General features: G+C 40.0%; 1 protein-coding gene across 3 annotated transcripts in view; it reads left to right on the plus strand.

Moving 5' to 3' along the window:
* Nucleotides 1-20,372: 20,372 nt before the first annotated feature.
* The window catches only part of TBC1D12 (TBC1 domain family member 12), a 104,447-nt gene continuing 97,639 nt past the window's right edge, over nt 20,373-27,180 (plus strand). For 2 of the 3 annotated variants that reach the window (XR_007145460.1, XM_047826073.1), the window contains exon 1: nt 20,373-21,425. Coding sequence is in view for 1 of the 3 variants with exons in the window: in XM_047826073.1 (XP_047682029.1) it covers nt 20,494-21,425 (932 nt within the window). In the remaining 2 variants the exon portion in view is untranslated. The remainder of the gene's footprint in view (nt 21,426-27,180) is intronic. The other variant, XM_047826075.1, reaches the window with a different exon arrangement.

Raw genomic sequence — 27,180 nt, forward strand, 5'->3', positions numbered from 1 at the left:
TGTGAGATCATGACCTGACCGGAAGTCTGACGCTTAACCGACTGAGCCACCCAGGTGCCCCTTAACCGTTTTTAGCACTGCCTTTGATGCTACATATTTCTCCTTCCTCACACCACAATGTGTCAGTGGTCTTTGCTCCTCTACCAGCCTCTTCCTCAGGTTCTCGTCCCACCTCCATTCCTTCTTCCTCATGCCTCTTCAATGTAAGTGATTCTCGGGGTTCTGCTCTTGGTCCACTTTTCTACTTCTCATTCTACTTGCTTTTTCAATGTGATCTCATCCATCTACATATTGCAAAAAGATTTCCAAACCATTTGTCCAGTCCATACCTCTCCTTCCAAGCTTCAGTGTTATAGCTACCTCCTTATGGACATCTCCACATAGTAACCATAGAGCTTCAAATCACCATGTTCAAAACCAAACTACTTTTTTTTTAACTTGTGCCTATGCCATCCAATATTCCCTATTTCATTCATTTACCCACAGCTAGAATCCCAATATTCCAGAGATCATGGGACACAAGCCAGGGCTTTCTTAGCCATTTTCTATAAACAGACTGATTTGAAAAATGTCACTAAATGGACATGGAACAATAAGGCTTCTGGTGTTCTTAGATAATTCATCTAAGATGTAACAAGAGACCTTGAAGAAACTAAAAGCACATACTAGGCTCAAAGTAGATGTGTCATATTTCCTTATGAGAAATTACTAATTGGTGACATTATAAAAAATGTATATCTCCAAAATTCAGGCATCAGGAATTTGAAAATATATATGTCATGGCCTCTACCTTCATCAATGTCAAAATGTAGTTGAGAAAAATATTTGTGTAGTTGAGAAAGATAGTTATGCATGACCAAATAAAGATTAATAGAAGAGATTGTGTAGATGGTAAAAGAGAACAGAAAGCTTGGGAAGAAATGACAGAACAATGTGTACTTAAATGGACCCTTGTAGAAAGGACAAAGTTCAGATAGATGGGGTAATATTTTCTAAGCAAGGTCACATGGGTAATGCAAACAATTCATATTGTCGTCTATCAGGAAATTATGTTAAAATAGTTAATAACCCTAATTCCAATTAATGATTAATTATGCAGTTAAAATTGTTAAAAGACAAAATAATACCAAAAAATAAAATACGAAATAGCAGATGTCGTTGGTATCCCACCAACATCCTCTCAGCACTTATTACACATATGCAGGAAAAAAGTCCTCTAAAAGTACTTGCAACTTTTCATCTGAAGACTTTCACGACCCCCGCGAAGCAAGCCAGAAGTGCTAAGGAATACCCCTGAGAGCAGCCTTCAACCAGTGACAAATTGAAGTTGAAGGATAAATATAACAATCGTGATAGGCTAAAAAATGTCCTCCAAAGATATTAGGCCCTAATCCCTGAAACCTGTGAATATTACCTTATATGGCCAAAGGTGTAATTAAGGATCTTGAGATGGGTAGATTATCCTGCACTATACAAGTAGGCCCTAAATGGAATCACATGTGTCTGTATATGATAGGAGGAGGGAGATTTCACACAGGCAAAAGAGGAAGAGGCAGTGTGACTACAGAGGTTATAGTGATGTAGCCACAAGTCAAGAAATGCCCCAGCCACCAGAAAGGGGACAGATTCTCCCCTAGCTCCTCTAGAGAGAGTGCAGCCTGCTGACAGCTTGATTCCAGTGATAATGGTATCTGACCTATAGACTTGTGGGAGAGTGAATTTCTATGAATGCTTGGCTGGCTCAGTCAGTAGAACATGGAACTCTTGATCTCAGGATTGTGAGTTTGGGCCCCACGTTGGGTAGAGATACCTTAAAAACAAAATCTTTAAAATAAATTTCTGTTGTTTTCAACCACCAAAGTTGTGACAGTTTGTCATAACAGCCATCGAAAACTGATAACACCAATATTTATACTAATCAATATGTCAATGTCCTCGTTCCTCAGAGGTAGGATGATTCTGAGGCATCTTCCACATTGCCTCCCAGAGATCCACAAAAGGAATGAGCTCCACTTGCAAAGCTAACCTACTCATCAGCCCACTCTTTCACTGTCCTCTTCCCAGTCTCACTTCCCCATCCCTCTATCAATGGTTACTAGACTCTTCTTTAAAATAAACCACTTGATGGGGTGCCTATGTGGCTTAGTTGGTTAAGCATCCAACTCTTGTTCTCAGGGTGGTGAATTCAAGCGCCGCATTGGGCTCCACACTGAGCACGGAGCCTACTTAGAAACAACAACACTTGCACTTAAATCCTTGTGTATAAGTTTCTTGGGGCTGCCACAACAAATTACCACAAGTTGTATGACATAACAGAAATCTATTCTCTCACAGTTCTAGAGGCTGAAAGTTAGAAATAAAGGTGTTGGCACAGTCTGATCCTTCTTAGGGCACTGAGGGAGAATCTATTCCATGCTTCTGATTACAGCTAGAAGTCCTAGAAATTCTTCAGCTTGTGGGTGAAAACTCCAGTCTCTGCTTCTATCCTCCCATAGCATTCTCCCTATGTCTATGTCTTCACACGGCCATCTTCCCCTCATATTGGATTAAGGGATCACTCTAATGACCTCATCTGTATTTGACTACATCTGCAAAGCCCCTGGAAATTTCCAAATAAGGTCACATCCATAGCTACCAGGGATTAGGATTTTATCATCTTTTTGGGAGGCACACAATTCAACCTATAAGACCTTGACTCAGGGTCAAATGTTGGGACTCCAACCTAAGACAGTTATCACTTATTAAGCACTTTTTATATTTCCCTAAGTATAAGTTATTTCATTTTATCTTCCATAATCTTAAGAGATAAATATTAGCTCCATTTTAAAGTTTATGAATGTGAGAATTAGATATAGTATAGTAAAATCTGCATTTCACCCGATGGGAAATGTAGTAAGGTAATAGTCATACCAGTGGGAGTGCTTTTTAGGCAAAAGGGATCAAATGCCTTAAACTGTTTTTCTAATCTGCTATATTATAGAACAGGAAAAAATTAAAGAGGATTTTCCTAGGGTTTTGATGTATGTTATTTTCTATTTAAGATTTTTGTTGATAAACCTCTAAGACGTAATGTAACATTTCCTCTTTCTTGTATTAGTTGTTCAGAGCCATTATTTACTGCTTTCCAAAATCTCCAGGGAAGGGGAAGTAGATTCCATGCACAAAGTCATGTACAGTTTCTGATAGTGCCTTTGGCAGCAGCAATTCCTCACTCCCCTCCCTGTACCAGACTCTGCTAGGAGCTCTCTATGAAAGAATGTTCTGTAAAACAAAGACACATTGTCTTTAGACCTCTAGTCTAAAGCTGCTGGGAAGTATAACTGAGCAGGGAAAAGACTATAGAAGTGAAACTCACATCTGAGGTAACTTGTATATCATCTCACACCTCCCAGAATGTGCTCTTGCTTAGTCTAATGTTTTCTATTACACCTATCACCAAAGATCAAGTCCTCTGTCTGGTTATGAGTTTAGAAATAGTTCATTCATGGGCTTACCACATACACAAAAGACCTGTTTAGGTGGCATGTTTCTGATTGCTCTACTTCATTTTCCAAGTTGATGCTGCTGATTATAAATAAAATGCACTTGGGTGAACAAATGGATACAGAAGTGAAATAAGTGGGTATCTATGAATAGAATGATGAGGTCTTAGATGATCTAAAATGTCTCCTCCTACAGCTGTCACTCCAGAAAGAAGATAACGATTTGCCTCTAAGGAATCTCTTTCTTGGGTTCATTAGGGGCAAAAGGGACTTTTTAATATTCTATTTAGGACCTTTTAACGCCCAGAAAAAAAGGAAATTGGTGACTTCTGGAGGTAGCAAAAATGGGAAGTGAAGGAGAGGAAGGATGTAAGTAGAAGGGACAGGCTCCAAAATAGCTATATTTTAAACATAATGTAAGGATGTATGTATACATCCTTAAGATGTGTATATAATAGAATTATAGTTTTAGTGGGCATATGAGTTACCTATTTCTGCTTAATAAATTACCCTAGAACATGGCAACTCAAAACAATAAACATTTATTATTTCACACAGTTTCTGTGGGTTTGGAATTTACGAGTGCTTAGCAGGATGGTTCTGGTTCTGGAAATTGCAGCCTAGATTTTGGTTAAGGCTGCACTTATCTGAAAACATTACTTAAGCTCCAGGATTAACTTCTAACATGGCTCACATGGCTCTTGGCAAAAGGCCTCAGCCCCTTACTGACTGTTGGTAGGAAGCTTCAGTTTCTCACTATGTGAATATCTCCTTAGGGATGCTTGAGTATCTTCATGACATAGTAGCTGACTTCCCCTAGAACAAGTTATCCAAGAGAACAGGGGGAAAGCTCTAATGTCTTTTAAGATCTAGTCTTACGGTGGGGTTCAAAGCTGACTACATATTTAAGTCATGCGGGAGGTTCTGGAAACTGACAATACCCCATCACACACAGATAAACTCAAATCTCTGAGGGTGATTCCTAACCATTGGTGTTTTTTACTCTTTTTAAGCTACCCAGGTGATATAATTCAGCCAGGTTGAGAATCCTGCATAGGGCACTGACTCAAATATAGCTGCACATTGGAATCACTTGGGGCAGGAATTGAAAACGCTGATTCTTGGGGCACCTGGGTGGCTCAGTTGGTTAAGCGACTGACTTCAGCTCAGGTCATGATCTCACTGTTCATGGGTTCGAGCCCCACATAGGACTCTGCTGTCAGTGCAGAGCCTGCTTCAGATTCTCTCTCTCTTTCTCTCTGCCCTCACCCCCCCCCCATGTTCTCTCTCTCAAAAATAAATAAACATCAAAAAAAACTTTTTAAAAAGAAAACACTGATTCTTTGGTCCTTTCACAGGCTGAATTGTGCCCCCCCCCCATTCATATATTGAAATCCTATCCCTAGTACCACAGAGTGTGACTGTACTTAGAGATGGGTTCTTTAAAGAGGTCAAATGAGGTCATAGGGTAGACCCTAATCCTTTTAAGAATAGGGGTCCTTATAAGAAGAGGAGATTAGGGTACAGGTTCAGAGATAAGACCATGTGAAGGAACCAAGAGGAAAAAAACCACTCTACAAACCAAGAAGAGAGGCCTCAGAAGAAACCAACCCTGCAGACACCTTGATCTATAACTTCTAGCCTCCAGAATCATGAGAAAATACATTATAGAGGATAAATAATCATGAGCCACCTAGCCTCTGATACTTTGTTATGACAGCCTTAGCAAACTAATACAGGGCCCATCCCCAGAATTCTGATTTCATAGGCCTGGATATAGCCAGGGATCAGGGTATTTTAAATGCTCGTCAGGTGATTTTAACGTGTGTCAGGGTTAAGAACCCCTGCTTTAGGGTGAAGTCTGACTTCACCTCTTAAAAAAAAAAAAAACTCTAATCTTGGAAGGCATCACCTCTACTATTCAATTTGTTAGAAGTCACTTAATTCAGACCACACTCAATGATAGGGGAATCAGGGTTCACTTTTTAAAGGGGGACATATCAAATAATTTGTGGACACATTTAAAAATCATCAGTGTTGGGTTCAATGAACATTAATTGATTAATTTATTAGGGCCTGAAATTAACTAATTTATTAGGACCTGAGTGGGCACTGGAATTCAAACACAAATTATTGTCCTGTCACTCAGGACTAAAGAAATTGGAATTTTTGTATAGGTAAGCAAGAGGCAATTTTAGGACATGGGACATTACGGGACTATGATTTTTTGAAACTAAATGTTCATGAAGGTGAGATATAAATCATGGATACTATGACGTCTGATTTTCTCCTAAGCAGAGGAGAAAGGTTACTTTGTAACCATGTGATTGCCCATTCTTAAAACTGATCTGAACTGAGAAGTACAGAGATGGTAACTTATTCCATCTTGTAACCCTTGACACCTGGGTCATTATTTTTTATCTATAAATAATCAATAAATTTTTACTGGTTTATTGAATTAAGCTTAATTGATGAAGAAAAATCCTAAGTGTAGACTCATGTACCTCATTTGATTGTTGTAAACTTTGATTACCATGGTTTTTCTGGTGTTTTTTGTTACCTTTTTTTTTTTTTTTGACATGGTCAACTCCTTTCTAGAATTTAGAGCAATCACAGAGGCACAAACTCTTTGACACCCATGACCTATACTCTGCCAGTTGAATTGTTGCATTTGGTTTAAACAGTTTGTGTGTGTGTGTGTGTGTGTGTGTGTGTGTGCGTGTGTAATATTTTTAATTGATTTTTGAATGCCTTCAAGTGGGGCACACACTCGGTATTCATTCTCTAGTTCCCCACTACTTCTGTTGTCTAATATCCGTCAGCCATATTGGTCCCTAAAGGCTTCAGCATGAGACCCATGCATCTAGATTTAAAATTTCAGGATTATAGGGGCACCTGGGTGGCTCAGTCGGTTAAGCGTTAGACTTCAGCTCAGGTAGTGATCTCATGGTTCATGAGTTTGAGCCCCACATTGGGCTCTGTGCTGAGAGCTCAGAGTCTGGAACCTGCTTTGGTTTCTGTGTCTTGTCTCTGTCTGCCCCTCCTCTGCTTATGTTCCATCTCTCTCAAAAATAAACAAACATTAAAAAATTAAAAATAAATAAAATTTCAGTACATAATATTATTTTGGCCTATTCTTACTTTCCATCCCAAGGGTGAACTCTTTCCAGTAGATCACTTTTGGTTTTAGGTCAAAAGTACTGTTTTGCTGGCCATGGCTTTTTGTGTGAATCAGTATCCCATGTAAGTTCTGCTAAACACTTGCTTTCTCTCTCTTCTTTCCCTTCTCTTCTAGTGATTGTTCATGGTGAATATTCTCATTTCCTACATCATTCAATCCTCACATCCTCAATGATACATAGAAAAAAAGCACAAACATGGAGGGCAGGCAGACTTTGTTTTTACTAATTTTTAAAACAGAGATAACAGTGCCTACCTGTGAGTGAGCTAATGTATGTATATATAGCACTTGGCCTGGAAAAGGTGTGGTAAGCTTAAAAAAACACTCCCTCCTTCTTAATGGCAAATACTTTCAAAACCTTCTGTGAAGCTTCTTGCACAGTCCTTCCACTTTGACTGTCTTTTGCTATCTTTATTCTTCTCAGTTCATTCATTTATCCTTTTATTAATTCACTTATCCTACCAATATTAATTGGCCACTTGCTCTATACCAGCCACTGTGTCAGGGACTGAGAAAAAAGAAAATCATACCATCCCTGCCCTAGTTGAGCTTATGGTCTACTAGCAGAAAGCAGATGTTATAGAATCATACTAATTGATGTAAAATTTTCAAATTCTGTAATTTTAGTTGTAATTGGTGCCAAAGTGTTAAGTATTATGACCCATCATAATAGTGGGATGTGGTCTTGTCAAGAAGTCATTGAAAGGTTTTCCTGACTGCATGATGACTGAACTGAGATCTGAAGGAAATAGGAGGTAATTCTGGTGGGTGTGTGGGCAGGGGGAGGATGGGGAATGATTATAGTTTCTAGCAGATGGAACAGCATGTGCAAAGCACTGTGATCAAAGGAAGCCCAGGCTTATTACTGGTCAGAGTTTCCTGCTTGCTGGCTTTCTCCCTCTCTCTTTCTTCCTTTCTTCTTTTCTTTCTCCTTTCAGCAATTCCTTTCTTTTCTCTTCCATAGGCAACTACTTTAATGCATTTAACATAGATTTTAAAAATGTATTTGTGTCCTTGTAAAAAGATACATTTCTGTTTTGTGTATAGGTATTTTTGATTTATATAAATGACATTGTGTTATCTCATTTCCTTTTTCACTTGACACTATGGAGTTTTTTTGTTTTTGGTGTGTTTATTTAATGTTTATTTTTGAGAAACAGAGAGACAGAGTGTGAGTGGCGGAGGATCAGAAAGAAGAGGGGAGACACAGAATCCAAAGCAGGCTCCAGGCTCTGAGCTGTCAGCACAGAGCCCAACATGGGGCTCAAATTCATGAATCACGAGATCATGACCTGAGCTGAAGTTGGACATTTAATCAAATGAGCCACGTAGCCGCCTCTGTGTTTGTGTTTTTTAAGAAGGCTCCAGGCCCAGTGCAGAGCCCAATGCAGGGCTCAAACTCACAACCCCAAAATCCATACCTGAGCTGAGATCAAGAATCAACCACATAACTGATTGAGTCACCCAAGCGCTATGTTTTTATATCCATCCAGATTGCTCTATGTATCTAATCTCTTGCTGCAAATTGTTGCATAGTTCTCCTTTATGGCTCATCTTCCACTTATTATATATTTACTCCCACTGGATTGTCTCCAATTCCTTTCCACCTCAAACAACAACACCCACACACTTAAATGAGCATCCTCTAACATGTCCTCTTAGGGATCTGAGAGAAAACTCATTTGAAGGGTATAACCAGGAATGGAATTGCTGGGTCATAGGTTATGCATGCACTTGATATGACTAAGTCATGCAGACTAGGTCTCTAGAATAGCTGCAGTTATCAGAGGTTTTCTGTTCTATGGTTACTTTATCCCTACTGCTCTCTAATGGAGCATCCTAGATTCCTCAATTCTTTTTTCTCTTCTACCTCTTTCATCCTTCACATATCCATTGTGAGCAAGCCACCAGGGTTCTATTCTCCCCCAATAGCCTAGACCCAGACTAGTTGACCACATTCCCTTCAGGAATTCACAACACTGTTATATACTAAAGATCATCATCATCTTCTAAAGGAGATTTCTGTTGTCTTTTCCTAAACATTTAAAGTACTGTAAATTATCTTTCAGCTCATAATTTGTACAATTCTCCATCGTCCCCTTTCTTTTTTTTTTTTTTTTTTAAAGATTTTTTTTTCAACGTTTATTTATTTTTGGGACAGAGAGAGGCAGAGCATGAACGGGGGAGGGGCAGAGAGAGAGGGAGACACAGAATCGGAAACAGGCTCCAGGCTCTGAGCCATCAGCCCAGAGCCTGACGTGGGGCTCGAACTCATGAACCGCGAGATCGTGACCTGGCTGAAGTCGGACGCTTAACCGACTGCGCCACCCAGGCGCCCCTCCATGGTCCCCTTTCAATTCACAAATATTTTTTAGGATTATCTATCACTAAGATGGACTGGAAACAGGTTGGACCAAAGAAAATTTTGACTTAGTCTCAGAAAAAAGGAATGTAAGTGGCTAAGTAACATGGGGGGGAGGGGGGGCAATGGACAACTGGTTCAGCTTTATTACCAGTCAAAGGAAAGTAATTTAAAATAGTTAAGAATGGTTTAAAAATAACAAAAATTTAGGCACACCTGGGTGGCTCAGTCCATTAAGCATCTGACTCTTGGTTTCAGCCCAGGTCATGTTCTCACAGTTTGCAAGTTCGAGCTCTATGTCGAGCTCTGCACTTATGGTGTGGAGCCTGTTTGGGATTCTCTGTCTCCCTCTCTCTCTCTCTTTCCCTCCCCCACCTCTCTCTCTCTCCATCTCTAAGTAAATAAATAAACATTTTTAAATTATTATTTTATTTTATTTATTTATTTTTATATTCTTATTTATTTACTTTACATCCAAGTTAGTTAGCTTATAATGCAACAATGATTTCAGGGGTAGATTCCTTAATGCCCCTTACCCATTTAGCCCATCCCCTCTCCCACAGTTAATAAATAAACATTAAAACAATAACTAAATTTTTTTCTATATTCTTTTCTATTATAAAATGGCTTCCTATTATACTTTTTGTAATCAAAATAAAGACATCACTAGGAAAAAATAAAAGGAAATATTTAACCTATCCCAGGTCTGGCCCCAAACATTTCTCTTTCTTTCTTTCTTTCTTTCTTTCTTTTTTTCTTTATTTTTTTTAATGTTCATTTTTGAGAGACAGAGAGAGAGAGCAAGAGTAGGTCTTGAGCTCACATGAACTCACAAACCCACAAGATCATGACCTGAGCCGAAGTCAGTTGCTTAACTGACTGAGCCACCCATGTGCCCTGGCCCCAAACATTTCTGAAAATACTAAGAGTTGACAAGCTTTAATCCTTCTTCCGACAAATTTATGTATAAACTCTCATTTGATTATAGCAGTAGCTACTATTTGTAGAACCTGTCATTGTTTTGCAAGTCTGTCAGTAGCTTTTTTTTTTTAGAGAAAGGGAGGGAGAGGGAGAGGGAACAAGGGAGGAACAGAGGGAGAGGGAAAGGAGAGAATCCTAAGCAAGCCCCACACTCAGCATGGAACCCAATGCAGGGCTCGATCCCATACCACTGAGATCATGACCCAAGCTGAAATCAAGAGTCAGATGCTTAACCTACTGAGCCACCCAGGCAACCCTAAATAACTTTGGGAAATATAGGCTTATAGATGCTTTTTCCTCCAGATGTAGCTGAATGCAGTATAAAAAATATTTGAAACTCTTGTTTCATTACAACTCATAGCTATGACATGTATATGGAAATAATTTCAGGAGGTTACCATTTAATCAATTTTTTAAATATCATAAAAATGAAAAGTATAAAAATTTTTAAAAACCTCCACTCTTCTTTTTTCACGTCTATCCTTTGTGACCTTTATCAAGCTAGATATGCAGTTTTATACATCACTATAATTATGGTATGTAATTGTGTATCTCTACCTTTTATTTAATATTACATTGTAAAATTCCTCCATATTCATTTTTATCATTTTAAATATCTTCAGAGTCCACTGATATACTGGATATTCCTATACTTCCTATATTACTGGCAACTTCGGTGATCTCTAATTTTGAACTATTAAATACTTTGTTATAAGCATCTCTGTACAGCTTTTACTTTATTCTTTTGAATAATTTCCTTACAACAGATTCCCAGGAATAGGATTACAGTACATCTTAATATGTGGCATCAGTTTGCTTCTCCAAAGGATCAGTGTGCATTTCTAAAGCACTTCATCTGTCTCTTGGTTTGTGGCTGTCCCTTTGTGGCTTACCAAACAGCAGCTGCTTTGTGATTTTACTGTCACTTATTTCCCACACATATCTCACCCTGCTGAGTTAATCTGTAATACACATCCTTTCAATACTTGCTATCTAGCTATAATCCACAATTTTAGACCTAATCACCCCCTCTTACCAGCTGAGGCTTTACCAGGCATGCATGGAATTTAAACCATTTGTGGATGTTGAAGATGATTTCAGTAGCAATCCAAGTCACAAAGTCCCACAGAAGGTTGCTCTTTCTCATTGCTTTACAGAACTTTCTTTTTGATTTGGATATCAAATTTATTCTGGGTCTTGTGAACCAATTTTCAGATGGACATATCGACCACATTTTTGTTTAATAACTTCATCATCAATCCTCATAAGTTCATCAAAGCTTTACGATTAGTGTATAGTGAGGACAATTTATGGGTATTTTAGGTTTCACTAGTGCCTACTTATATGAAACAACTCATCTTTAGATTAAGCTTTTATCCATGGAAGATGAAATTGCATGCATTCAAGAGTGTAAATAGGAATCAGCTTCAGGCAGTTTCTGAACTATGACTTTGAGGATTATGGATATGATTAATCTATTGAGTTGCGAATTTCCTGTGGTCTAGATATGAATTTTGATAGCAGTTTTTTTCATTCATTTATTTATGTATTCCTTTAATAAATGTTTATTGAACAGCTACTGTGTCCTTGGCATGGTGCTAGATATTATTGCTAAGAAGGTGAATAAAACAGACATATTACCCCGCCTCATAGAGCTTGCAGTGTAGTGTGTGTGTGTGTGTGTGTGTGTGTGTGTGTGTGTACAAATGCCAGTCCAAAATGCTATATAAAATTAGAACTGTGACAGTGGCTATGAAGAAGAAAAGTGCTTTGAAAGCATATAACTAGAGTCTATGGTCAACTAGAGGGGAGGTCGGAGAAGGCTTCTCTGAGGAGGTAACATTAAAACTGGGGCGCCTGGGTGGCTCAATTGAGCACCTGATTCTTGATTTTGGCTCACATCATAGGATCGAGCCCTGAGTCAGGCTGTGTGCTGGGTGTGAAGCCTACTTGGGATTCTCTCTCTCTCTCCCTCTGCTGCTCTCCCCTCCTCCCACTCTCTCTCTCAAAAAAAAAAAAAGAAAAAAAAAAGTTTAAAACTGAGTCCTGAAGAAAAGGTAAGAGTTAGCCAGATCAACACGGTGGGAAAGAGCCCACTAGGCATGGAGATCAACATACATGAAGACAAAGAAAAGGGCAATGTGTCTGAAACATGAGGAGTTAGGAGAAGAGAAATGAGAAATGAGGCAGAAGAGACAGATAAAAGTCAGTATAACAAAAATCGCGGATCATCATGTAGAACATCCTAGATATACAGGCTTGCAGAAGGAATTTTGTAGTAGCCAGGATGAAAAGAAGATCAATATGACTGGAGTTCAGGAAGTTTGGGAGAGAAGAGGGAAAGGAGGCTAGGTAAGTACATGACTGTAAAGAGCTTTGTGGGTCATGAGAAAAATATTTTGTCTTTAACCTTAAGAAAATAGGAAGCCATTACATTTAGATTAAGGAAGAAGAACGCTCCCCAAGTATACTTAGAAAAAAACAGCCAAAAATGTAGAAGAAAAAAATGGAGACAATACAATAATGAAAACTGAGGGAAAAGTGCTTCTTTTAAAATGTTGAAAGATTAATAGGATGATGACTAAAAAAGCAGGGCAGTGGCATGACAGATTTGTGTTCATAAGAAAGTACTTTGGCTGAAGTCATGGAGAATTATTTGGATGTGCCCCCAAATGAATGTGAGGAGACCAGTTGAAGGTTAAATTTGTCACCCAGGAAAAGATGATGGCAGTTTAGTCTGGGTGGGTGGATATAGTGTGACATGAATAAATTTAAAAGATACTTAGATTAGATCCTCAGACTTTATTCATTTTATATCTGAAAGTATGTAAAAATCTTTTTAGTTATCCAATTTCAGAGGATCTAATGTAAAGCATGATGACTATAGTTGATAACGGTGTATATTCAAAAATTTTTTTTAATGTTTATTTATTTTCAAGAGACAGAGCTGTCCGCACAGAGCCCCAGACCCCGACGTGGGCCTCGAACTCATGAGCTGTGAGATCATGACCTGAGCCAAAGTTGGATGCTCAACCAACTGAACCACCCGGGCACCCCACAGTGTATTATATTTTTAAAAAGAAAAAGAAAAAAGAAATATGGAAAAAATAAGACATGTAGGAAGTAAAAATGTTTAGTAACTACTTTGTGTATTCCTAAGGCTATAAAACTTACCAAAACTTAAGTAGCTTAAAACAATGGAAATTTATCCTGTCACAATTCTGGAGACCAGAAATGTGAAATCAAGGTGTTTCTTCTGGAGGCTCTGAGGGAGAATTCATTTCATGCTTCCCTCCTCACTTACAGTAGCTGTCAGCAATTCTTTGTGTTCCTTGGCTTATAGACATGTCACTCCAATCTCGGCCTCCATCTTCACATGGCCTTCTCTGTGTTTCTGTGTGTCTTCTTTTTTTCTGTCTTTTTAAAGGGCACCCATCACACCTACTTATGTCTAATCCATGAGAGGGAGTATGTCTAATCCAGGATGATCTCCTGTCAAGAGCCTTACCTTAATAACATTTGTAAAGATCCTTTGCTAAATAGTCACATTCACAGGTACTAGGGGTTAGGACCTGTACATATTTTTGGGAGGATACAATTCAACCCACTACACTTGGCTAAGGGGATAAGGAAGGGGGGAGCATCAAGGATGACTCTTGGGTATTAGGTTTGTGCAACTAGATGTACAGTACTGTTATTGAGTAAAATATAGACTGTTATAATAAGAACAGATTTGGAGGAGGCAATTATGAGTTTAGACTTGTACATATTAGGTTTTAGGTGGCTTTGAGGCCACCAAGCAGAAATGTTGTGTAGACAGCTGGTATATAGGATCTGGAAAGACCGAGTGGATGGTGGTGATATATATTAAGATGGAGAATAATGGAAGAACACTAGGAGAGGCTCATTTTAGTCATGTTATGTTTATGATGGCTAGAAATATCTAGGGGCACCTGGGTGGCTCAGTCAGTTAAGGGTTCAACTTTGGCCCAGATCATGATCTCACAGTTCATGGGTTCGAGCCCCAGGTCAGGCTCTGGGCTGATGGCTCAGAGCCTGGAGTCTGCTTTGGATTCTGTGTCTCCCTCTCTCTCTGCCCCTCCCCCACTCATGCTATGTCTCTCTCTGACTCTCAAAAATAAAGAAATATAATAATAAAAAAAAATTTTTTTAAATATAAATGCTGTTGAAAGATCAAGCAAGATGGTGACTTGCTTGGATGAAGCTTGCTTCATCCTTGCTTATTGGATGAAGGACAGGAAAGCCATGAATGAGAGTCAAGAATTGTGTACTGAAGTTAGAACAGAGTAAATGGAAGGTGAGGAAGGAGACAGTGTTAAAAATTTTTTTTTAAAAAGGTTTTTAAAAAGGTTATTTTTTGGAAATAACCTTAAACTTAAACAAAAAGTTGCAAACATAATAATAGTACAAAGAATATTCATATATATTTACCAGATTTGCCTACTATTAACATTTTATCCCATTGATGATGTCTGTGTCTGTATATGCATCCAAATTTACATGAGAGTAAATTATATATATCATGACCCTTTATCCTAAATACTCCACTGCATATTTCTTTTTTTTTTTAATTTTTAAAGTTTATTTCTTTTTAATGTCTTTTTTAATGTTTATTTATTTAAAAAAATTTTTTTTGAGGGGCGCCTGGGTGGCGCAGTCGGTTAAGCGTCCGACTTCAGCCAGGTCACGATCTCGCGGTCCGTGAGTTCGAGCCCCGCGTCAGGCTCTGGGCTGATGGCTCGGAGCCTGGAGCCTGTTTCCGATTCTGTGTCTCCCTCTCTCTCTGTCCCTCCCGCATTCATGCTCTGTCTCTCTCTGTCCCAAAAATAAATAAAAAACGTTGAAAAAAAAATTTAAGAAAAAAATTTTTTTTGAGAGAGAGAGAGAGAGAACATACTCATGCACAAATGGGGAGGGTTAGAGAGCAAGGGAGAGAGAGAATCCCCAGCAGGCCTCCACATTGTTAGTGTGGAACCTGATGGGGGGGTTGGAATTAATGAACCAGGAGATCACGACCTGAGCCGAAACTGAGAGTTGGATGCTTAACTGACTGAGCTACCCAGGCACCCTTAATGTTTATTTATTTTTGAGTGAGAGAGAGAGAGTGCAAGCTTGATCCAGGGAGGGGCAGAGAGAGAGAGGGAGATAGAGGATCTGAAGCAAGCTTTTCGTTGTCAGTGCAGAGCCCAACTTGGGGCTTGATCTCACAAGCTTGTGAGATCATGACCTGAACTGAAGTTGGACACTTAACTGACTGAGCCACCCAGGTGCCCCTCCACTGTATATTTCTTAAGAATAGAAATATTTTATTGCAGAACCGATATAGTAATTATAAATTGTAAGTATCAATTATAGTTGTAACTATCAATATTTACATTGACACCTTTATTTAACCCACTGTGCACATGACAATTGTGTTGGTTGATCTAAAAATGTCTTTCGTTGACTGTTTTCCTTTTCTCTACCTAGTACAAAATCAAGTTTAGGGACAGGTGTTACATGTAATTGTCAAATTGTTTTCATTTCTTTCATCTCTGACATGTCCACAGCTTTTCAATGGAGGGCTTGATCCCACCACGCTGGGATCATGACCTGGGCTGAAATCATGAGTCAGAGACTCAACCGACAGAGCTGCCCAAGGGCCCCCACCCCCATCATTTCATTTTTAAATAGAATTTTCTTCATTTTGAATTTGTCTCATGATTTTGTGTCTCATGATTGAGCTTATACATTCTCAGCCACATTGTGTCCTTTTCAGGGTATCACATCTAAGTGTGCAAAATGTATAAACATCTTTTTTAAAGAAGCTTGTTTACCCAGGGAAACAGAGAGAGAAGGTTGTAGCTATAAGCCAGTATTTCTCAACCTTAGCTGTAAATTAGAAGTATTTGAATAGCAGTGTAAAGGCTCCTCCTCCAGAGATACTGCCTTAATTCATCTTGGGTGGTGCCCAGACATCAGCATTTTTAAAACTTCCTAAATGTTGCTAACATGCAGCTAAGTTTGAAAAACACTGCTCCAAGAGTATGTGGGTGGTGATGGTGGTAATTTAACCTGATAGAAGTTAAAGCATGTTTGAAAACTTTTTCGAAATCCAGTATACAAGAAAAAGATTGAGGATTGAAGAACTGTATGAGGAGTTTTGAGACCTTTTGTTTGAGGCCTTTGTACTTGAGTACAATTGTAGCAAAATAATATTATGGGATAATAGGACCATATTAACTGTTCAATAATGAAGGGAGGATCATAGAGGTAGAATATGACAAATTGTATTTTGAGAACTTCTGTGAAAGATTTTCTTAGAAAATATAAGAATCTAATTATACTCATAGTTTTTCATATTTTAACGGTTAATTAATATTTTATAGCAGAGTTTAAGAATATCCTTTTTCATGATAATAGTTTCACCTGATTTATAGGAATGTACCAGGAATGTACCATAAATTTTATTTATGCCTACAGATGTAATAATATAGTATCAAAAGTTTTTAATGTCAGGGTGCTGACAGCCAGGCTGCTGGCTGGCTTAGTTGGAAGAGCATGTGACTGTTAATCTCTGGGTCGTGAGTTCAAGCCCTATATAGGGTGTAGAGATTATTTAAATAAGTAAAACTTTAAAAATTTGTAAGATGGCATAAGATATTACTTATCAGATAAGACAGAAACTTTTACCATTCAAAGTGGAAAACATAATCACTAACCACTAACAAGAATGACTAATGTAATTTATTATGGAATACATATTATTATAGACAAAATTACAAAATATAAATGTGTTTAAATTTTGAGGTCTTTATTGGGAAAACAGTAGGGTTCTATGGGCTAGCTATTATGATTCATAAAACTTTTGCTGCTATTGACCAAGGGAGAGGAAGGAGATGTACTAAATAAACCATTTAGAAAAATTGGAGTTTAAAATACTATAATTTCATAATTTCATAGAGGGAGAAATAGAGAATAGCCAGAAAGGAGTAAGTTAACGAGTGAGTTAGGAAAGCTTTGAAAAGTTAGAAAGTTAGGAAAATAAGAAAAAGAAAAAAGTTGAAACAAGATTGTGATTAGACTCTCTCAGCTAACCTCACTTTATCATCATATATGTCCTTATGTCTAGGTATCTCCTATATTAACTTAAATTTCTTTTATTGAGGTGAAAATTTACGTAAAATAAAGCTATTTAAAAATGTGCAGTTCAGGGACGCCTGGGTGGCTCAGTCAGTTGAGTATCAGGTCATGATCTTCAGCTCAGGTCATGATCTCCTGGTTTGTGTGTTCAAGCCCTGCATGCATTGGGCTTTGTGCTGATAGCTCAGAGCCTGGAGCCTGCTTCAGATTCTGTGTCTCCCTCTCTCTCTGTTCCTCCTCTGCTCACACTCTCTCAAAAAATAAATAAACATTAAAAATAAAAAAAAATGTTCAACTCTGTGCTATTTAGAACATTTGCAGTGTCATGCAACCACTACCTGTTTCTAGTTACAAAACATTTTCATCACCCTATATCCATTAGGTAGTCTGTCCCTATTCCTTTCCTCCCCCTCCACTCCCCAGTCATTGTCAATCACCAATCTGTTTTCTTTCTCTATGGATTTACCTATTCTGGATAGTTCATACAAATGAAATTATACAATATGGATCTTTTGTGTCTGGTTTCTTCAACTTAGCATAAAGTTTTTGAGATTTCATCTATTTTGTATCATGTATCCATACTTCATTTCTTTTTATGGCCAAATAATAGTCCCTCGTGTAAATATCACATTTTGTTTATTCATTCCTCTGTTGATGGACATTTGGGCTATTTCTGTCTTTTAGTTTTTATGAATCGTGCTGCTATGAATATCTATGTATAAGTGTTGCATGAAAATCTATTTTCACTTCTTTTGGGGTATATATCTAGGAATGGAATTACTGGGTCATATGGTAATTCAATGTTTAACTTTATGGGGGAACCACCAAACGTTTTCCATACCAGCCATATCATTTACATTTCTACTAGCAAAGTTTGAGGATTCTACTTTTTCCACATCCTCTACAACAATTACATTCTACTTTTTTGAATATAGCCATTCTAGTCTGTTTGAGTGCTGTGCCATTGTGGGTTTTTTTTTTTAAGAGTTTATTTATTTTGAGAGAGACATAGAGAGTAACCAGGGAGGGGCAGAGGAGGGGGGGACAGAGGATCTGAAGCAGGTTCCTCCATGACAGCAGTGACCCCAATGCGGGTCTCGAACCCGTGAACTGTGAAATGATGACTCTCATTATCTGATGCTCAACTAGCTGAGCCACCTAGGCACCCCTTAATAATTTTTAAAGTCATTGTGCTTTTGAATTTTTTTTTAATGTTTATTTATTTTTGAGAGAGACAGAGACAGAATGTGAGTGGGTTAGGGGCAGAGAGGGAGACACAGAATCCAAAGCAGGCTCCAGGCTATGAGCTGTCAGCACAGAGCCCGATGCAGGGTTCGAACCCATGCGCTGTGAGCTCATGACCTGAGCCGAAGTCGGATGTTCAACCGACTGAGCCACCCAGGTGCCCCAAGTCACTGTGGTTTTGATTTACATTTCCCTATTGACTAATGATATTGAGCATTACTTCATATGCATATTAATAGCTATTAGCATATCTTCTTTGGAGAAATGTCTGTTCAAGTCCTTTACCCACTTTTATTTTTACTCAAAAAAAAAATTTATTTTGAGAGAGAGAAAGTGCATAGGGAAGGGGCAGAGAGAGAGAGGGAGAGAGAGAATACCAAGCAGGCTCCATGCTGTCAGTGCAGAGCCTGAGTCGGGGCTTGATCCCAGTAACTGTGAGGTCATGACCTGAGCCAAAATCAAGAATCTGAGGCTTAACCAACTGAGCCACCAAGGTGCCCCCTTTTACCCTCTTTTAAATTGGGTTGTCTCATTGAGTTGTAGGAGTTCTTTATATATTCTGGACACTAGATTTTTATCAGATATATGATTTACAAATATTTTCTCTTTCTGTATTAATTTTTCCAACTGTGTCCTAGAAGTAAGTTCTTCTGAAAGATCTTGACAATAAATACATTACTAACTATGCCTTTGCCACTTAGTCCTTCCTTAAGGCCTTCAAATATACTCATTATAAAAGACACCTGATGTTTCTTAAACTGGTTGCTGGGTACAAAGGTGTCCATTTTATTTACGTATTTTACTACTACTCATATATAGGTTATACTCTCTCTCATATAAAGAAAAATATGAAGGCTTGACAATGCTGCTTCCTGTCATTACTACCCCATTCTCCTATTTCTGTCCTCTCTGTTCATTGACATACTTCTAGAATGAGTTGTCAATATTTTCCCCTTCATTTTATCTACAGCTAGTTCCTCTTTAATCCTTTGCAAAACAACTGTGTTGCCCATCTTGAAATAATGACAGCTTTGAGCCTCTGCCCCACCTCCATCTTCATTCTTTCTTCCTAGGCCATGTCACTAATGACTCACCTTGTTGCAATATACAGATGACTCTTCAACCCTTGTCTCCAAACCCAAGCCCTTAACCCAAGTTTTAGAATTCTATCCTGGATATTCCCGGCCTTTTACTTTACCAGATATATTTCCCCTATTAATCAAGTTTTTTTTTCCTCCCAATCCAAATCCCCATGTTTTCAAACCACATTAGTTTCAGTCTCAAGAGTTTTGTAGTAATTGCTGGTTCCTCCCTCTTCAATCCCTCCTTATAGCTGATCAGTTATCATGTCTTGTGACTTCTAAACGCCATCATTTCCACTCAGTGCCTATCACTCCATTTTAATCCATTATCACAGGGTGCTGGAATTATTTCAATAGCCACTCTGTGCCCGACTCCATTTCCTCTCTCCTTGAGTGATACTGGAAGTCTTTAAGAAAAGTCATATGATGTAACATGGTGCTAGATAAGAAAGGTAACTTAATATTAATGGAAGATGAAGTGGAGAGGGGAGAAGGGAGGGTGAAGCGCTGAAGCCCTAAATTATAGCAACGGCGATAGAGAAGATGCATGAAAAAGCGTAAAGTCTACTGAACAAGTGGAGCTGGGAGGGCTTACATCTAATATCCTGTATTCTACTCCTATAAATTAAGTACGTCAAGTGAATTTTTGTTAAGCGAGTCAAACCCGTGCCTCTGTAAGAATTGTCACGCTCGGAGAGAGCCAACCAGCCTCCACCATCCAGATGGCGGATCCCAGATTGGCCGCCAGAGTGTCAGGGAGTGGGCCTCTCTAGCTACTGTCTCTATGGTTCGCAGAATATCCAGTTCGGGGGTTTGACCCGGCCGGCGTTAGTGCGTGCGCGAGCTCTGGCGCGTGCCCGCCCTCCCGCAACTGCCAGAAGCCCGGGGTGGGAGGGGTGGGTCTGGGAACGTTGCGGCGGCGGCCGCCGCGGCCCCAGCCCCCAGGGCTATTCCCGGGCCGAGTTTGCGCCGGGGACTCTTCCGTCGTCTCCTCAGGCGGCGCTCACCCGGCCCTAGATGGTGGGTCCGGAGGATGCAGGAGCCTGTTCGGGAAGAAACCCCAAGTTGCTCCCGCTGCCGGCGCCGGAGCCCGTGGGCCAGGACAGGAAGATGATCCGGGCCACGGGCGGCTTCGGCGGAGGCGTCGGCGCGGTGGAGCTGCCGGTGGAGGAGGAGGAGGAAGAGGAGAAGGAGACGCCGCCTCAGCAGCTCCTTCGGCGCTACCTCGCGGCGGCCGGGGGACAGCTGGAGCCGGGGCTGTGCTACTGTCCACTTACCGCTGGCCAACCCCGCGCGCCGCCGCCCCCGGCAGCCCCGCGCTCGGACGCCTGCCCGCGGGACTCAGGCTCCAAGCACCGAGGCGCGGAGGCGGCGGATGCCCGTGCGCCGCGGCACAGAGGCATGACCAACGGGGATTCGGGCTTTCTGCCGGGCCAGGACTGTCGCGACCTGGAGGAGCCTCGAGAGCTGGCCCGCGCGGGCGGCCGGGACCCGCGCCACCGCCGCCTTCCCCCGGAGGGGCCTGGCGACGAGGGCGCGGACGGTGAGGGCAGTCCGTCCGACTGGGCCGCGCCACTCGAGCACCCGCTGCGGAGCTGCTGCCTGGCGGCGGCGGACGCCGACAAGACCCAGGGTGCGAGCAGCGGCTCGGGAGGCAGCCCGGCCAGCGACAGCAGCAGTAACGAGGACTTGGAACGGCCGGGAGCCGGCGCTGGGGGTCCACAGGAGGGCTCGTTGGCCGCCGCCTCCGCCGAGAGGACTAGCTCGGGCGCGGAGCCGCGCCCCGGCGTCTCGGACGTTCACGTGAACTCTCGGAACACGTTCGAGGTGAGCCGCGACCACCTGCCCCCAGCCGGGCCGCCGGTGCCCGCGCCCGCCGCGGAGCAGGGCGCCGCGGGGACCTCGGCCCGGGCTCGACGGAGCGGCGGTTTCGCCGACTTCTTCGCCAGGTACAGCGCAGGCTGCGCCGGGGCTCGGGGAGGGTTAGGGGTCGCGACGGGGACCGGGGCCAGGGCGGAGGTCGAGGCCAGGAACTGGCCGAGAGCGGCTTGGGGGCCGTCTCCGCGCGGGCTCTTGCTGGCGTCAGGACTTAGCTTTGATTTGTCACCGGCAAAGAGGAACTGGGTCTGCATTGTGTTGTGTGTAGGACAAGTTGCCAACTTTGTGGGGAGCGAATCTCTCTCCCTGTGGGCTGGAGGCTATACCTGTTGTTGACACCTGGTTTCCGTGTATTCAGGCCTTGCCAGCGTGCTAAAGCCATAGCTGCAGTTTTGCTTCCTCCGGATAAGCAGACAACCTGCTCTGTTCTCGGTGTATTTTTACTGTACTACGAGGAGTAGGGTTGGGGAGTGGGGGTGAGCGCGGCGGTCTGTGTGTGCGGGTGTGGTTGTGAAAGAGAAAGGGAAGTCATTCTGCAGAGATGTCTAGTTGCGTGGAGTCTAAACCCATTCAACTAGCTTGGGAATTCCTGAAATTAGAAGTGATTATGTTTCATAGTGTTTAACTATTCGTTTTAATGGCCTTTATTAAAATGCAGTCAGTTTGGAATTTAGAATTTGACTACAGCCCTTAAAAAGCCAAATAGCTATGGCGCTTTATCTAGAAAATCCCTCTTCTCTACTGCCAGATAGGCCTACGCTTTTTTTCAGCAACCTTTTAGTTTTTGATGCTATTGTATTTGTGTTTTGACCTGCTATTCTTGAAATTGAGATATGGTGCTGGACATTGCAGATTTCAGAATAGTGCTTTGATAGGGATAAATAGTAAGAAATTACTCATCCTGTTGCTCATTAACGAAATAGCAATTTTCCTGGAGTCAGATCTTGATATGCTTTTTTCCCCCCTTAATCTCTAGGCAAATAGGAAAGCATTCCCAACTTGTAAACTCTTCCAGAGTTCTCCTGTGTTTTTGTTTCCTTTTCAGGGATCTTGATAGGAGTGAAAGAAACAAATTATACAGCTCAAGTTTTAGAGGATTATACAATTAGTGTGCATATTTGTAGACACAGGCACAATCTTCTCATTGTAATATTTTTTCTACTTTATTATCCCTTATTTTTCCTGCTTATATAAATTCACAAATAATTTATAGTTTTTAAATCAAGATTGGGAAATCGTAATCTTGTGTTACTCATAGGATAAAATATATAGTAGTGAGATCTATGTGGGTATAGTTGCAAAAACATACTTAAAGCTTATAGTGGCAGTATTCTAAAAGCTCTCAAGATGAACTAAGTTTATACATTTGTGAACTTGTGTGGCCTTTGGGTGGTTTAGTGGTCATGTTTTGATGTCAGGCAATTTTAGACTTGGAAGGGGCTTTGGAGATCACTAATTGAACCACTATACCCAGAGTGCCTGCTTTGTGCCACCACTGGGAATAGAGATAATTTGGACACTGGTCCCTTACGTGGTGGTGGAGGGCAGGCTACAAGGGATTAAGTTTGAAGACAAATATGTATATATACATCGCAATTTATGAATAATAGGGCAAATTTATTATAATAGGCTTTTTCATATTAACAGTAGGCAGGAATTTTGATGTAATTAAAATTTTTCTTTAATCGGTTCATAGGACTTCACTAATAGTACTTCAGTTAATAAAGCTATTTGACATTCACGTAGCCACATTACTCATGTGCATCAGAGCACTGAATTTGAGTCAAAACAGGTACCATGAAGTTAATTTCTTTAAGCCCCAGGCTTGCTCTATCTATCTATCTATCTATCTATCTATCTATCTATCTATCTATCTATCTATCTATTTTGAGAGTGAGCTGAGGAGGGGCAGAGAGAGGAGAGAGAATCCCAGGCAGGCTTTGTGCCATCACTGCAGAGCCAGAGGAGGAGCTCCAACTCAAAAACGGTAAGATCTTGACCCCAGCCGAAGTCAAGAGTCGGATGCTTAACAGACTGAGCCACCCAGGGGCCCCTAAGTCTTGGTTTTCTTAATTTAAATCTGAATGTCAAGATTCTAGATGTCGTTACTTCTTTGTATAACATTCTTGGAAAAGGGCACAGTCACATTTAACCAAAACCTTAACTGAATTCTGAACACCCTAAAGGCAGAGACTATGATACTTTCTGAATCTACAATATCTAGCAGTGGTATGAAGAACTTTGCTCAAGTTGTGTTGAATTGGAAACTTTTATGGACTCTTTGTCTATTATTCTCTAGGTAATTTTGAAGAGATCTTCTATTCCTGGGCAGAATGATCAGAAATTTCCCTTGCCCTGACAACCTAAGAGGTTTTTTTTCCCCCCTTCGTGTGTATAATTGTCATTCTTAACTCGGAAGCTCTAGATAAGGAATCCCTTTGGAGATATCTTGTTCTTGGATGTACTCTTGTTCTTGGGGGCAACCCCTACTGCAACTTAATTTTTTTGATGAGGAAGCACACTATCTACGTAAGGTGGTTTCGTTAGCTCATGGCAGAGATGGAATTAGAAGCCAAGATTCCTGATTTTCAGACCAGGGTTACATTTGATCATAATTTGTATTCACCTGTGGCTTTTTTTTTTCCTCTCTCACCTGATTGTCCTCCATCTTTTCCTTCTTTCCACTGCCTCTCTTTTCTTGGCAAAAATCTGTCATAAATACTTTTAAGGAATAGTTTCATGTTTGCTTTAAGTAAAGAGGGGAGTATTTTACAGCAGCATATCTATTACTACAGAGTTATCTTAAAGTTTTCTAAATTGACAGAAGCTTCATTGAGTAGAGTAGAAATTATGTAGGAGCTAAAGGAATTTGGTCCAAGGTGAGACTGCTCTATCCTCATCTCCTGCTTTTTCTCCCCTCCCTTCCCTTCCAGGTGAGGTGAGTTGTATTTCAGTCCCTGCTGGGAACTTGCCTCAGCTTCACATGGGCATCTCTCTGTGAATTGTGACTTGACTATGAGAGCCCCGCAAGTAATATTCCCTCAGATCCTTGGCCTTTTCCTGTCCGTAAATGTTGTAAAATGTTAGGTGACTACCACTGTCTCTACTATCACCAACTTAACAGTGAGAAGGAGATGAAAACTTCAAAAAATCTCATTTCCAGGTTAGCCTTCATTCTTCGAGGATCTCTTCATTACTCTTTTAAAAATAAATTTATTTTACGGGTCCTTCAGGCAAATTCATGTCTTTTTTTTTTTCAAGCTAGAATGGTTTATTTTTCAGGTAGATACAACCCTTTATAGATGTATTTTTTAAGCCATTTAATTCTCTTGCGTTTTCTTCAGATTGGCACAGTTATGGTTATTTAGAAACACACAGGTATCTGTGTCTCCAGGTAGTGCTGAGATATATATATATATTTATATATATATATTTTTTTCACAAAGTCTTCATGTGAATTGTGAGAATTTGGTGGCTTTAAAGGGCATAGCTAATATTGAGAAGTATTGAAGACTCTTTCCTTCTTTTTAAGAAGAAAGTTGACTTTATAGATTATGAAACCTACAGATCCATGTAGCTTTTTCTAGAATTATTGACTTCTGAAACTTACTAAATGTTGTGGCAAAAAACTTTTCACAAAACTCTTTTTATTACACTGAGGCTGCACTTGATCTTAGCCAAAAGGCCGAGAAGCGATCACACTTAGGCTGAATAGTGAATACGAAAGGCTTTTTTAGTGATTTCTTTTTGTATCTGTACAAACTCCATTCTCCACGATATCAAAATTATTCAGAATATATATTTTTGTTAAATATGATATTGAGAATTTAAAATTCCTACAATTATAATTTTTCTTTACTTAACGTTCTCAGAAACAACAAGATGTACCACATTCATTTTTCACCTAGAATTTACACTCTTTGGCAAAATCATAATTCACCTAATTAACATAATTCACAAGCCATCATAGATTTCTGTCAGGTAGGACTCTCTTATTTGTTGCACAGTGTGTATTCCTCCCAGCCGACTAAAATAAAAACTACAGTGAGGCGCCTGGGTGGCTCAGTCGGTTAAGCGTCCTACTTCGGCTCAGGTCACCATCTTGCGGTCCTGTGAGTTCGAGCCCCGCGTCGGGCTCTGTGCTGACTGCTCAGAGCCTGGAGCCTGTTTCAGATTCTGTGTCTCCCTCTCTCTCTGACCCTCCCCCATTCATGCTCTGTCTCTCTCTGTCTCGAAAATAAACGTTAAAAAAAATTTTTTTTAAATAAAATAAAATAAAATCTACAGTTTCAAAACCTATTTCTCAAAAAAACTAATTCAACATTTTAACAAAGAGGCAAAATACCAAACTTCTGATAAGTTTTAAAAAAAGCTTTTCTTTTCTTTTCCTTTTTCTTTTCTAATGTTTGTTTACTTATTTTGAGAAAGAAAGAGTGCCTGCAAGCCAGGAGCAGGGGAAGGGCAGAAAGAGAGAGGGAAAGAGAATCCCAAGCAGGCTCCACACCCAGTGCTGAGCTGGTTAACGGGGGCTCAATCTCACAACTGAGATCATGACCAGAACCAAAATCAAGGGTTGGGACTCTTAACTGACTGAGCTACCCAGGAGGTCCAGCATTTCTTTAATATAGGTGTGGTGTAATTCTGTGTAAGGAGAATGAAGGAATATCTGGATCTAAATATTACATTTTTGTTACTACACAGAGATTATAAAAGTAAACATGAAAATAATCATTTCTGTGTCTGTAATGAAACTCCTTTGGACATTGCTTATATGTTAATATAAGTAAAATGTTTGAAATTTTTAGGAAAGCTGAAAAGAATATGTAATTAATTGCTCTAGAATAAAAATAAGAGTCTTTTAAGATTTTAGAGTGTCATGAAGCAACCAATTATATTAGACTTAGGAACTAATGGCTCAGGAGTGTTTTTATTTGTTTCCTGTGTCTGATACCCAGCCCCTCAACTCCGTCAACTCCCCTCCCCCTCTCTAAACACAAAGCACTAAATCACTGGAAATCCAGCTCTGGTTTTCAAGGATTTTACCTTAGAAATTCATGGTTTTAAGGTGGATGCTTGAAAATGTGGTAATCTGAATATAAATCAGGTATAAAATAGTGGGAAACTACAATTTTTATGAGACTAAGATAATTTTAAGTACTCAAATATTATTTTGAAGTGTGAGATTAAATCAACATTTTTAACACAATATCCCAATAACAAAGCAGATTATTACTCTTTGGTAGAAATTTTATGAACTATTAAAAATGGGCATAGAGATTTACTTTATTTTTAAAATACTTTTTATTTTAGACTAGTGTTAGATTTACAGAAAAGTTGCAAAGATAGCACAGGGAGTTCTGGTATACTCCTCACCCAGTTCCCCTTTTGTTAACATCACATTGTGGTACATTTTTCACAACTAAGAAACCAACATTTGTGTATTACTATTAATTAAACTTACATGTCATTCAGCATAGAGATGCTGACTAAAAGATTTTTATTTGGTGCATAGTTGTGTTTTACTGTATAATAAACCTTTAAATTCGAAGGGACTTCAGGGATCACTTCATTCATCACTTAATATCCTACATAAAATCAACAGTGCTGTTATCAGAGAAATCTTTTATTTGCTAGATATCACCTAGTAAGGTGGTATTAATTTAATATTGGAAATGAGTTAGGCATGGTAGTGAGTTGTTCTTTCAGGGGGGTCCTAGAGCATTGATTTTTTAAGCTTTCAGTTCAAACTATTTGGGGCATGGGGCACCTGGGTGGCTCAGTTGGTTAAGCGTCCAACTTCTGCTCAGGTCATGATCTTACAGCTCA

The sequence above is a fragment of the Prionailurus viverrinus genome, chromosome D2 (assembly GCF_022837055.1).
Source record: "Prionailurus viverrinus isolate Anna chromosome D2, UM_Priviv_1.0, whole genome shotgun sequence".
Lineage (NCBI taxonomy): Eukaryota > Metazoa > Chordata > Mammalia > Carnivora > Felidae > Prionailurus > Prionailurus viverrinus.